The sequence below is a fragment of the Strix aluco genome, chromosome 20, assembly GCF_031877795.1.
Source record: "Strix aluco isolate bStrAlu1 chromosome 20, bStrAlu1.hap1, whole genome shotgun sequence".
NCBI lineage: Eukaryota > Metazoa > Chordata > Aves > Strigiformes > Strigidae > Strix > Strix aluco.
This window is the reverse complement of record NC_133950.1, coordinates 14,690,214-14,702,577: the sequence shown is the minus strand read 5'-3', so window position 1 is coordinate 14,702,577 and position 12,364 is coordinate 14,690,214. Positions and strand designations below refer to the sequence as shown.

Sequence of the window (12,364 nt, the reverse complement as noted above, 5' to 3'; positions counted from 1 at the left end):
TATTGCAGACAGCATTAAAATGGGAAGTTATTGGAAAGCCTCAGTTAAGAAAATTCAAATTCCCAGATGACCCTCCAATTGTAAAACACTCACAAAACTCAATTCATTACCAAACAACAAACAAAACACGCTCCACAGGCACTCTGCCATACTTGTACTAAGCTGATTTCAGTTCTGTCCAGTCCTGCAGAAGTGAAGTGGGTAAAAAGTACTGCATTGCAGTTTGTCTGTCTCCTCCAGGCACATGTGTCCCAACAGAGCTCAAGTAAATTACAAGACATTACACTCAAATCTGGTTAATGAAAATCTGCTGTCATTTTCTTGAGCATCTCCAGACTGACAGAAGAGCCCTTCTGAACCAGTTCACTTTATCTAGCCCATAATGTTGGTTTTCACTAATCTTCAGAGACAGTCACACAGATAAACCAAGCATGGATTATCCCAATCTAATAGCATTACATGCCGAATCTAGCTAGCAAGCACAACGAGGACAGCAGAAAGAAAAAGAAGGAATTCACACACAAAGGAGGGGAATCAAAACACAAAAGACATTTGTAAAGAAAAGCCACTAGACAGAATGTGCATGTCAAAGAGATTAGAGAGTTGCCCGAGGGAAAGAGATGAGGGGAGATGGGGCATTAGGAGCACTGGAGCTGGACTTGATGTGTGATTAAAACAAAAACATCACCAAAATTTAGGAAAGACAGAGGCTTCTTGAATATATACGTTTGTTCCCGTCATGGCCCAGCAATGCCTCACAGGCAGCCTTGCACAAGCATCTAGTAGTACCCTGCTGCCCAGCCAAGCTGCTTTACTCTTTCAGAGGCAGCGTTTAGCTGCTGTCACCAGTGCTCTGCAGATCGGCACAGACCCAACACCAGCTGCCAGCTCCAAAATGCCGGTTTGTGTCAGCGTAGGGACGTGACACGTATGGAGCTCTGAGAAGCACAGAAAGAGAAATTGAAGGCTCTAGTAACTCTGCACTTTCCAGCTATACTAGAGCTGTTCTGTAGGCAAAATTACCTCAGATTCCTCTAGAACATAGCGGTCTACTGACATAAACTAGAAGAGAATTGCTCTGTGTAGTGCCTGTGGATAAGCACTGACTTTGGCCAATAAAGCCTGCCTTGAAGAAGAGCTCAGCTGACAGACAGATTCAGAGTTACTAATACTACCTCAGCACAGCCTTTTTTCTCCAGCTGGACTTGCTCAGCACACAGAACCTGGGGTGTGACTACAATTGTAAAGGAAGCAGTAAGGATAGAATTAATATTTCATCACAAAGCTATGGCCACACTTGAAGGAAACATGTTGGAATGAATAGAGTATAATGGACATCTCTGGGCCTCTGGGTCTGGGAGACAGCAGGAAGACTTCAGTTGGAATTAAGAAAAATCAGTAGAGTGGTAGAACTATGTGGAGTGGGTTTTCTGAGTTATCAGTGGCTTGGCAGGCTCTCAGAACTGTAAGAGGCAAGTCTGCAGTCAGATTTAAGGGGAGAGGCTGTTGAATGGCATCAGAAAGACAGGTTTGGTATAGTCCCAAATTCTTGAGATGCTGCTCACTTCAGATGCGAGCTGTTGATATTTACTGGGGCAGCAAGGAGAAGATAGCATTGGTTTGGCTAACAAAAGGAGAGATGCCGTGAATTTCTGCATCTCAGAGAAGGCCAGGAGGCAGGGTGGGGAGCCCCTTTTTCCCTCTGGCATTCCTAGGGTGGGGAGCTCCCTTTTCCCTCTGGCATTTCTAGCCCAGCCACAGGCTCTCTCCATCCAGCAGCAGCAGCAGGACACCAGCGAGGCCGATTCCCAGCCTCCCAGCTGACACCCGTGGAGCAAGGGCTTCACACCAGGTGGCAAATTAGTCCCTACGGTGAGTGCACAACCCCAGGCTGGTGGCTAATTAAACACCAAGCTTTCCCATGGGAGGCAGCTGGTTTGATTTCTTAAGATCATTTGTTTGAAATGGGAGAAAAGAGTAAGCTGACACTTCAGGTCTTTGCACACTGCTGTCTAACCTCACAGCTTACAGACAGGCAAAGGAAATGTTCAGCAGCAGAAAGAGAGGAAAGCAGCTCTTCCTAGAGGAACCAAAACCACAAGCACCATCTTCAGAAACCACAAGTGTTATCTTCATCACTGCCGTTGTTTCTGGCAGCATACAGCCAGCCTTCACAGGACTAAAGCAGAGAAGGGAAGGGCCTCTAAAACACTACCTTATGTATTCTTGCCCTCCTAGAAGCCAGTGTAGTGCTAGGTTTGAATTTGGAGCAGTTTTGAAAACAAACTGGTAACAGAGGAGACTCTGCAAGAGTTCTAAAAATCTGGGTAATGACAATTTTTTCCTGGAAGCCCATGTCACCCCATGCTGAACAGTTACCTGGTGCTACATCACTAACTCCTTGTATGCCTTGCAGTGACCATACCTTTCAGCAGCCAGCTGTCTTGCCCTCTCTCCTCCTCCATTATCACCAGTGATTTTTGTCAGCTGTGTTTGAACATCTCCAGTTTGTCAAATTCTTCAGTTACACCAAAACAAGGCAGAAGGGGGAGATTTCTATTGCATATTGCTTCCTAGATGCTAATTTCAGTGCAGCAGAGGGGTCTGTAATTTCGGGTTTTGGCTGCAGATGACAGAGTGTAAATGAAGAAGGGGATGACAGCAAAATAAAGGACCGTTTCCCTATTTCAGCAAAAATAAGATTTTTGCCATAGGCTGTTACAGTATCCAGAAGTACAGATCATTTCCCGGACATCCATTATTCCAATCTTCTCCAAGACATGTTGTCTTAGCAAGACAGTTGTGTCTTAGCAAACCCACTGGAAAGTGGATATTAAGAAGTTCAAAACTAATCTGTTTCTCTAACAGAAGGTTAGGCATTCCTTTTCAGGTACATTAAAAAAAAAAAAAGGGGGATGACCATTTGAGAAAAACAAGTTACTCTTATGTAGTCTTCTCTGTTCCCTCTAAACTTCTTAGCTCAATGTCTACTATTATTTGATCAATAGTAAAAGCAACGTTGCCAATCTGATTCATTACATCATTAGGAGACTTTAAAATGTTTAATGAGTTTCTTATCTAATTAAAGACTAACAAACACAAACCAGTGGAACCTGTTATCTGAACATCAGACAAGTGTTATTTAAAAGGCTGCTATCTGGAGACAAGTATTTTCAAACATTCTGGTTAATTTAGCAGTGTTTAAGCTACCAGTCCCAAACTAAATCCACAGGGGCTGGGTCACAAACACACACTCAGAGGTCCCTGAGCTTTAGCAGTCTGCAGTATTTTCACATACAAACATTCACTAGATTCTGAAGTGTTACCAATGTAGTGAGAACAGTCTTGTTTCAGAGGCAAGTGTTATTAAAATCCATAAAGCTCGCCATTCCCCAGTGAAGGTAATGATTTACTATTAATAAGCAAAGATTCATTGTACACCATGTAAGAATCATATACTTCAACAGATACACAGTACGTTAAAAGAATAAGCACACATAAAGAGAGATATTCTAATTTAGCTGTCATATACCAAAAAAACTTGAAGGACGACGTCTATTCATGGGCCCAATCGTGAAACATGGGAGTTCAGTGGGGTTTCCCGGCCAGCACTGGCTTGCCCTCTCCCCTAAGACAGCTGAATTCCTAGCAACCTTTCTCTGGTGCATCCTAATTAGGGTTTGTATTATTATTATCAAAAGAAGAAAGGAAGGGAGGGAGAGAGGGGGGAGAGAGAGAATTAGCCGCAACAAACGGACCCCGACACAATTATATTTGCACAATTACTGCCATTTCCATGGCAACACACTGCTTTGACCTCTCTCCCACCGTGCACTACTACTCAAGGAGACGGTGGGGGAGGAGATGGAGAAGTGCATAGGCCAGAAAGGGTTTGTCCTCCGAGTTAAAACAAAAACTACTTCTCAGTAAAGGAGTTTGAAATCATTAAAGGAAAAAGAAAAAATTGTGAAAATGCCAGTAAAAAGCAAACCTAAAGTTTCAGAGCAGTTAACAGGGAGAGATCTGTGCGTTGAGACGGTACACCTGAGCACACACAAGGACCCATGCCTCGGAACACCCCGGATTTGATTACTGCACAGAGCCAGGCAGAACTGTAGCAGAGCTGCCCACGGAGCATGCTGACAGCTGCGCATTCATCTCACGGCAACAAGGAAATTCCTTGCCCTAAAGTTTCCAAAACAAAACTTTAGGTCTCTTCAAAACAAAAACATTCTTCCTTTCCAGTCAATTCTTGTTCCTTCTCATGCCTCCAGCTACCACTAATCGCACAACCAGCTCCCTGCCCTGGGCAGGCACGCAAACATTCAGGACACACTGCAATTACTGTATAGATCTCATTACCTGCTAGCAGAAAAATTCCCTTCAGGATCACGCCAATCAGCACAGATTTCATGGCCGACTCCTTGTGGACATTGGTGACAGTAAAGGGAAAAAAAAAATGGGGGTGAATGCGGGGGGAGGAATGACAAAAAAAGGCTGGACTGAAACGGCAGAATGTGTGTAAGCGCTCCCTGATGCCAGGCAGACAAAAAGGGATTGGAGATGAAACTGGCCAATATAGACAAGCCCTGCGCTGTAGTGAGATCTAATCCAGCCCGGCTCTAAACCTCCCCAGCTGGCCTCTGTCAGTGCTGACATGAAGAATGCGTGCTCACAGGGTATTCTCGCTCGGTGCATTACAGTAATACCCTGCAGTAGCCACAGCATTAGCTCTGGCAGGAAAAAGTCAAGAGACAATCTCTTGCCCTTGCTGCCTCCCAGGTGAATCTGCCAAATTCCATGAATAAGGCCAAAAAACAGATTTTTCTTTTTATAGGCTAAGCCAAAAAGCTGCATTTCCACCACTGTGTAATATCCAAACCACACAAATAAGCAGAGTTCCAAATGCAGAGTGCAACCTGGGCCCTGCTGTATATTCAATACTCACTTAATGAGGGACCAGCACCTCACGTAGTGTCCTTTCTCCATGTGCCCTATTCTGTGCATTTTTAAGCACAAGAATTTCCACTCTGCAATATTCACAAAGAAAAGTCTCAACTTTTAACTGCCATGATCTGTTTCTCTGAAGTCAAACTGAATGGAAGGAAATTCCCTGTGTTATGCTGACTGTACTGGTTCAAACACGGGACTGCAGAATCAAAACTCTCTCTTTCCTCATTAGCAACCTTATAAAATTAGCTGCTGCAATCTCATTTTTTTCTCTGTGGTTCGGGGGGGGGGGGGGTGAAAAAAATGTGGTTACTTTCATAGTGTAAAGTTCCTGGAGGCAGAATTGTACTTTCCTGTTGGAAGGAACACAGGGAAGGTTCTTATTTCTGTGAAGAAATGTTATCTGGGAGCTTTTCCCCAACCTTTGAGTCTCTGTTAGTTTCAATGTCAGGTCCAAGCAAACAAGAACTCCCACATGTCAGAGTCTGGAATCTGCATTAGCCATATCACTTTAAGATATTAAAAGAAAGCATTCCAACAACTCTTGTAGCTATTTTACTTTCTTCATTTCACTCAATCCAAACATGCCAGCCAATTTTACAGATATTTTAAGTGGGAGGGATATGGTGAGTGTTTGTTTGGAGTCAAAACTACTCAGTCACATCTGGGTCATATGCACACATAGACCTATCCTAGCACAGATTTTAAATACTATCTATATTAGCCTGTATGCCCTTCTGTTATTGTTCAACCGCCTACTGCAACAAAAAAGTATAACAACTGTGAAGACTGGAAAACATTAAATCCCTTTTAAAAAAATCTGGGTTTTTTTTTTATACACACACACATATATATTTACATACACACACACACAGAGTCTATTTGTATGTTGCTGATTGAAAATATATTGTACTGAAATCCATGCAGCATAAGTCAGCACAGATTCTGATCCCCTACTAGTCACTACATCTTTTCAAATTCATTACATAAAATATTGCTAAGTAGAAACTGTGATTGCTGCTTTTCCCATTATCAGCTTAAGGATATACACAGACTAGGGTACTCTTAGAGACAGAACAAGGATGGAGAAATACACAGTCCTGATAATTCTAAATAGTACATATATGTAAATATTTAAATAGTACATATAAAATATTTAAATAAGATCTCTTAGAAGCCAAAATAGTGGATCACTGAACATCTGTTTCAAACCACACACAACTGAGGAGTAACTGCTTAAAGGTTCTCTGAAACTGGAGGATTCTAGAGAAAGTAAAAGGATCAGATGATTCATTTTCTAGAAGTTTTAATTCCCCATTCTTACTGGCAATCATGCAAGTTACAAGATTCAGTCACAGGGTTTAAATTCAGAGAATTATTTTGTTCCTAATCATTCGTAAAACTTCTTGGAGGAGGTCAAGATAAAGAACACTAAATACGTAGAAAAAAAGGTCACAAAGCGGAGAGTGAGTTTTGGATAGAAGTTTCCAAATTTCACACATGTTCTTTAGACAGAGATTAGCAACTTCCTCACTGGGTTGATAAATGAGTCCCAGAAATTTAGGAATTTCTTTCCAGGGTTCAGAGACACCCATCCTAGTCTCAAGAGCTACCTTTCCCTTATGAAAGGAAAGGACACTTTGGTCTGCCTGAAGCGTACATGGCAGTTCACATACTGCAAGTAGTGGCCTCCTGGCAAGCAAATCCATTACCACTGAAAATAATAAACATTGTTGATAAACAATTTATGTGAAAATCAACACACTGAATCTAGTCTAATATCTGACATCCTCAAGTCACCCCTCCTGGCAGAAACCCTTAGAAGACAAACCGACGCACAGGAGAATTCTTCTGCCTCTCTGGGACACTGCTCTGCCCAAGCACTTGCCTGGCCTGATTCTAAAGATGACATTAAGCTGGGCTTCACCCATTTTGGTTAGTAAGGAAGTCAAATTTAATTCATCAGAGTTGCTCCATCACTAATAATCCTCTCAAAAGTCTTTAACCATGGTGAGCTGGCATATCTCAGGCTGTCTGTAATCAGACAATCTATGCAAAGGGCTAGTTCAAACCAGAATGTGCAGTCACAAGCATCACAACCTCAGAGGATGCTTTTGATCAAAACTCACCTGACACCCAGAGACAAGCAGGACCTAGACTGAAACGTTCCCTCTTGCAGCATCCTGGTCTATGACAGGAAAGTCAAAAGGTCTGATTAACCACGGAGCTATGATCCAGAGGGGAGATGCAATGTGGAACGGAAGGGAAGCGGGGGGGCGCGGGTCTCGCCAAGTGTTCCCTAGCTCCCTTCAGCTGTATTTACCGAAAGGGATTCTGTTGAAGGGGTAACAGTCCTCTAATCTCCTTACTATCTTAACCTTTTAGCTGCCCTTTCTGTAAGGGCTACATTTCTAAAACAAATCTGACATCAAGAAATACCTGCACAAAAAAATTAAATCTATCCAAAGGTGGTTAGAAGGAAGAAGCATCTCCCATTTATTTCATGACCCGTGACCCAGGAATTCAAGCCTATTTGATCTGGGCTAGCACTCTGTAAGAGTAACCATTTAGAGCTAGCTATACAGAAGGTATCCTACTTCTTTAAGGACAACTGACAAAGACATTATGGCTGAACAAAGTAAAATGGTCAATAAGCTCTCCAATTATATTGAGACACATTCACAATCACAATCCCTCCCAAATTTACCATCACATCACCTTCTGATTTCTCATGAAAGTAGAAGCATTCCTCTGCCATGTGCAAAAAAGCTCAGAATTTTACCGTGATCACAAGTTGCCAGTGCCAAGGGATGTCTGCTATTGAGATGACTGTGCTCTTCCCCTCTCATTCGGGCTGACCAATGCCACAGGACTGTGTTTTGGGACACTGCCTTTCAACAGACAACTTTAGTAGGAGTGGAAATACAAGTGGGAGCACTCAGGCCACTTAAAAGTTTTAAAAGAATGAATGAGCCAAATTCCACTTCAGTGATTACACTCTTGCGGGTTAAAAATTGGTTCCCATTCCAAATGGAGGTACCTGCCTTCTTCACATCCTGGCCTAAACTATTGCCTACTACATACATGATGGACTGAAACCATTCCTATGGATAAAGAATTCATTTTATGGGTTTTTTCTTCCTAAAAGACAGACTTTTCCTAATATGCTTCTTCTCTTGACCACAGCTGACATGATTTCCAAGACCATGCAAGATTCATTCTCCTTCTCACTTCATTTAGTACCCATGCAATCTTTTGATTCGTACTTCTTGCATCCTCTCAGCGTACATCCTCTACTAAAGCACACACTGATGCACTGAACAGGCTCTCCAGGACCTATTATGTAGTTCTCCAAGGAATGAGGCACTGCTTTTGCAACAACTACATTTCAGAGAGAGTTGGCTCATCTCCCTGCACCGCTGTAGCCTGAGACAGCACTGAGGCAGTTAATTTGCAAAGAAAGAATTTCTCCTGACTCACATTGTTATCCCAACACTCCCCAAATTCCTCCGACTGAAGAAAAAAAAAATTACAGAAAGAACCCCCTGCCGCCCCAAGAAAGCATTCTTCATCAGAGTAGCAAGTTCACTTTAATCAGCGGAGGCAGCTTAAACCCAAGTTCATGGCAGATCTAAGCTGCCACAGAAATGTGTTTTGAACAGAAACATTATGGGAAGCTTCACAAAGTTGTTCTGTGATCCTAATAGGAAGTAATAAGCTGTTTACCCAGCATGACTGTACTGGGATTAATTGACAAAGGAGGGGAGATTAATTGCTATTATTTCCCTGTCAGCTTCACTCCTCCACACGCACTCACTGATCTCACAGACTGCTCCCAGCCTTTCACTGTGTTAATGTGTCAGAACTACCTCAGCTGAGACAAAGTCCTTTACCAAAAGCAATATCCAGAAGAGCAACCTGCTTCTAATCCCCTTCAAGTACTAATGAACCCAAATTTGATGCAACAGAATGAACTCTAGCACTCCTTTGCCCATCATCCTGTGTTTCTGTCAGCTTTTCTGCCCATGAGCACGCTAAGAATTGGAAAGGATTAAACAGATCTGCAGTTTGGCAAAGCACAATGAAATTCTCAACTCTGTGAGGGTGCTGGGGCACTGAAGGAGGAAAAGGGAACAGGGCACATATGTGCGTGGGAATTCTGACAAGTAGGATAAACTTTAAACCATCTCTTTGGACAAGATCTCAGTTCACGAGTACAGCACTATAACTATCCAAGAAAGTAGCAGTAAAAAGCTTAGATAAAAGCCTATTTTCAAAGACCTCACCTACAAAAGCAATTTTTTCTTGGCCTAGCCTAAATTAGGAATCCAAAGCAAACAAGATAGGCCAGAAAACCCCACAAAGAATTCAGCCCAGTTACCACAGGTGTTAACTAGGAGTTGATTTGAGATTCTGGGAGTGAAAGTACTTGTGTAATGGGTCTGCCTAGGACAGAGCTGGAAGAGTTACACCAACATAGCTCAACCACTATGACCACAGAAGGAAACAGGAAACTTTCCCATGGAATAAAGGCCTAAAAGTGTCTCTGGAATGCTCTACCCATGTTGCAAGAAGTTAAAGGGACAAGGCTTTCTTCTGGCTTCAAGTTTTAATTTTTCCCACGAGATGGCAGCCTAGTAACACTGTGGAAAGGTTACATTCACCTCAAAAATACATCAATACAAGATTGTGCTGGGGACCCACCTTTCTTATAAACTACTTTTTGGTGTTAAATTGCTCAAAACAGAGAGTGCACATGGAATTTAAAGATGCAGATGACTGAGAACAAATATTTTAAACCAAGATGAGGTTTAGTATCAGTTAGCAGTGTACCTTCCCAACAGAGCTGATGTGCAATATTCACTATCCCCTCATTTCTCAGCTAGAAAACCAAGACCCATGAGGGTCAGGCAGGGCATCTGTGTAAGAATCCAGACTTGTCATTCCCCTGTAAACAGAGAAGGCTTCATTTGCTCACATCACAAGGACCTTTTGACCTCCTAACATAGCAGATCACTGCCTTCAGCCAAAAATCACTAGCTCTTATCATCCAGGGGTGTTAGGGAATGGAGATGTTTTGCAGATGTTTTGTGCACTGGTGATCCAATCTGCTACAGTCACTAGCTTGTGACAACCAGAATGTTAAGCACCCCGTTTTTTATTTGAAGGCTGGTTTTGTTCACCTTCATAGTATGCGTATAAAAAACCCCACAGTTCTCGCAGTGAGCATTCACTCCAGGATACAGGTCCCCTAGATTTTCTGAACTTACGCTCTTCTACATAGCTGGTCTTATGTCTCAAAATGTCCACAGCCTATCAAGCTCCTTGACCAAAATCACACAGCGTTCTCATGGCATCTGAGCCCTGAGCTGCAGCTGTCCCGCCGCACCACCACTCTCACACTCCCCACAGTTCATCTCCGTCCTGCTCAGCAGCCTGGGCTCCCCAGCACTGGAACCCACAGCCCTGCAGCCAGGCAGCAATGCAGCAGCTCAGCATTAGCAACCAGATAGACACAATTCCAGCCACCCGCCTTCGCCAGCGTTACCTGAATAACCTGGTGGGCAATGGCAAAGGAAGCCATTAACAAGGTCCAGGCAGAGCCCTCCATTCTGACACGGCTGGGACTCGCACTCATCAACGTTAGTAAAGCAGGTCTCCCCTTTAAAGTCAAAACACAAATAGGCATCTTGAGTCCACACGTGCATCAGTGAAGGAAAGAATCTGAATGACAACTGCATTCATAATTTTTTGCATTTCTTTTCTGTCACCAAAAAATGCAAAAGTATTTCTTGAACTATAGCATGTCTCTCCAGACATGGCAAATAGATACTATCACCAAAACAACTAGGGAAAATGAAGTATGGAAAGGTCAAATGATTTTCCAGTGTCATGAGAGGGAGCCGTGGCAGGATCAGAACTTCTGAACCATTCCCACCTATGCAACAGTGGGCCGAACTCTCATTTTTCTCTCAAAAAAGAATAAAATATTATTGTTTAGCCCTTCCTACCAGGGAATTTTCCCAGCTGTTAAATCCAGCCTTTTATACATATCTATAAACCAGGGGAAGGGTGATATTTCAGTTGAACATCCACAGAGCTTCTAGCTCCAAGAGCAAGATATCAAGAACCCCCTCTTCTCCTACCCACTCTGATTGCACAGTTGGGAGTAGTCTCATCAAGGAAACACCTAGAACAGCTATCTGGGACTCCAAGGAATTCGCTTCCTCTGATGAGGAGTTTCACAGATATCCTGTAGGGCATGAGAGCCTGACAAAGAGAAGCCACATTGGCATCTGCATAGCCAGAAGGCATTCATCAAAGCACTTGGAAAGTGCAAAGGCTGTTGCCTCAGCCTCGAGACAGGCGTGCTGGACAGAGAATGACACTCAGACAGCTGTCTGCAATATCTTCATACAGTATGTGAACAGAAGCACGTTTCCGATGCATCAGGCTGCTTCCCCCTCTGAAGTACCAGCCATTGAGTGACTTTTGATGCACAGATAACGTTGCTCCATTCCTATCTACTCGAACCACCACACAGCATCTACCAGGTGCAGAGAGGATGAATATTTACTGCATAGCTCACCTGCAAAGCCTGGCTGGCACCAACAGAGGAAACCAGCAGCTTGGCTATAGCTGAAATTGCTGGGGAAGTCAGGTCGTGTTCCGTAATAGGCTTGGTTGGATCGCTCAAAGCACACGCCTCCGTTGTGACAGGGACCTGTCGCACACTCATCCACATCCTCTTCACAGTGCTGCCCTGCGTAACCTGCCAGGAGACATCAGTGTCAACATCGTGCACAACTTCACTGGAACTAATCTCCCAAATACTGTGGCTGCCTTGAAGGTGAGAATGAGACGCAGAAGACAGTGCAGCTCATCTAGCAGGGAGGCCCAGGGCCTTCCACTCTCCACTGTGTCAAACACAGGAGCCAAACAACCAATTTGCAGGAAAGTATTACCTCATGATAGCAAAACACATGATGGAAAAAGCAGAAAAGAGAAAGACAATGTTACAGTTGAGAATCAGGGTGCATTTCGCAGCAATGAGGTCAACTGGACTTTGGGATGGCCTGTAAAGGGCAGCCATGGCAGCCTCACTGTTTCAGCAATGGCGGGGGGGGGGGTGTGTGTGTGTAATCACACTGGACCATGCAGAATGATCATTAATTCTTTACTTCAACATGGCAATTTCCCATGTGCTCTCCATTGCAACGCACCTACGTGCCAGCACAGCAAACCAGATTTCTAACCTACCTGGCCAGCAGGCACAGCTGTAGTTCTTGATTCCCTCCACGCACGTGGCACTGTTCAGACAGGGTTCAGAGGCACACTCCAGGATATCCAACTCACACTGCTCCCCCTCGAAGCCTGTGTCACTGCAGTCACAACGGTAGCTGTGGGGCAGCAA

At 43.7% G+C, this 12,364-nt stretch overlaps 1 protein-coding gene across 4 annotated transcripts in view; it reads right to left on the bottom strand.

The window, feature by feature from the left end:
• The window catches only part of CRB2 (crumbs cell polarity complex component 2), a 42,472-nt gene that overhangs the window by 14,639 nt on the left and 15,469 nt on the right, over window positions 1–12,364 (bottom strand). For all 4 annotated transcript variants that reach the window (XM_074846162.1, XM_074846163.1, XM_074846160.1 and 1 more), the window contains exons 4-6: window positions 12,211–12,350; window positions 11,540–11,722; window positions 10,499–10,612 (exon numbers count right to left, since the gene is read on the bottom strand). In XM_074846162.1, the coding sequence (XP_074702263.1) occupies window positions 10,499–10,612; window positions 11,540–11,722; window positions 12,211–12,350 (437 nt within the window). The remainder of the gene's footprint in view (window positions 1–10,498; window positions 10,613–11,539; window positions 11,723–12,210; window positions 12,351–12,364) is intronic.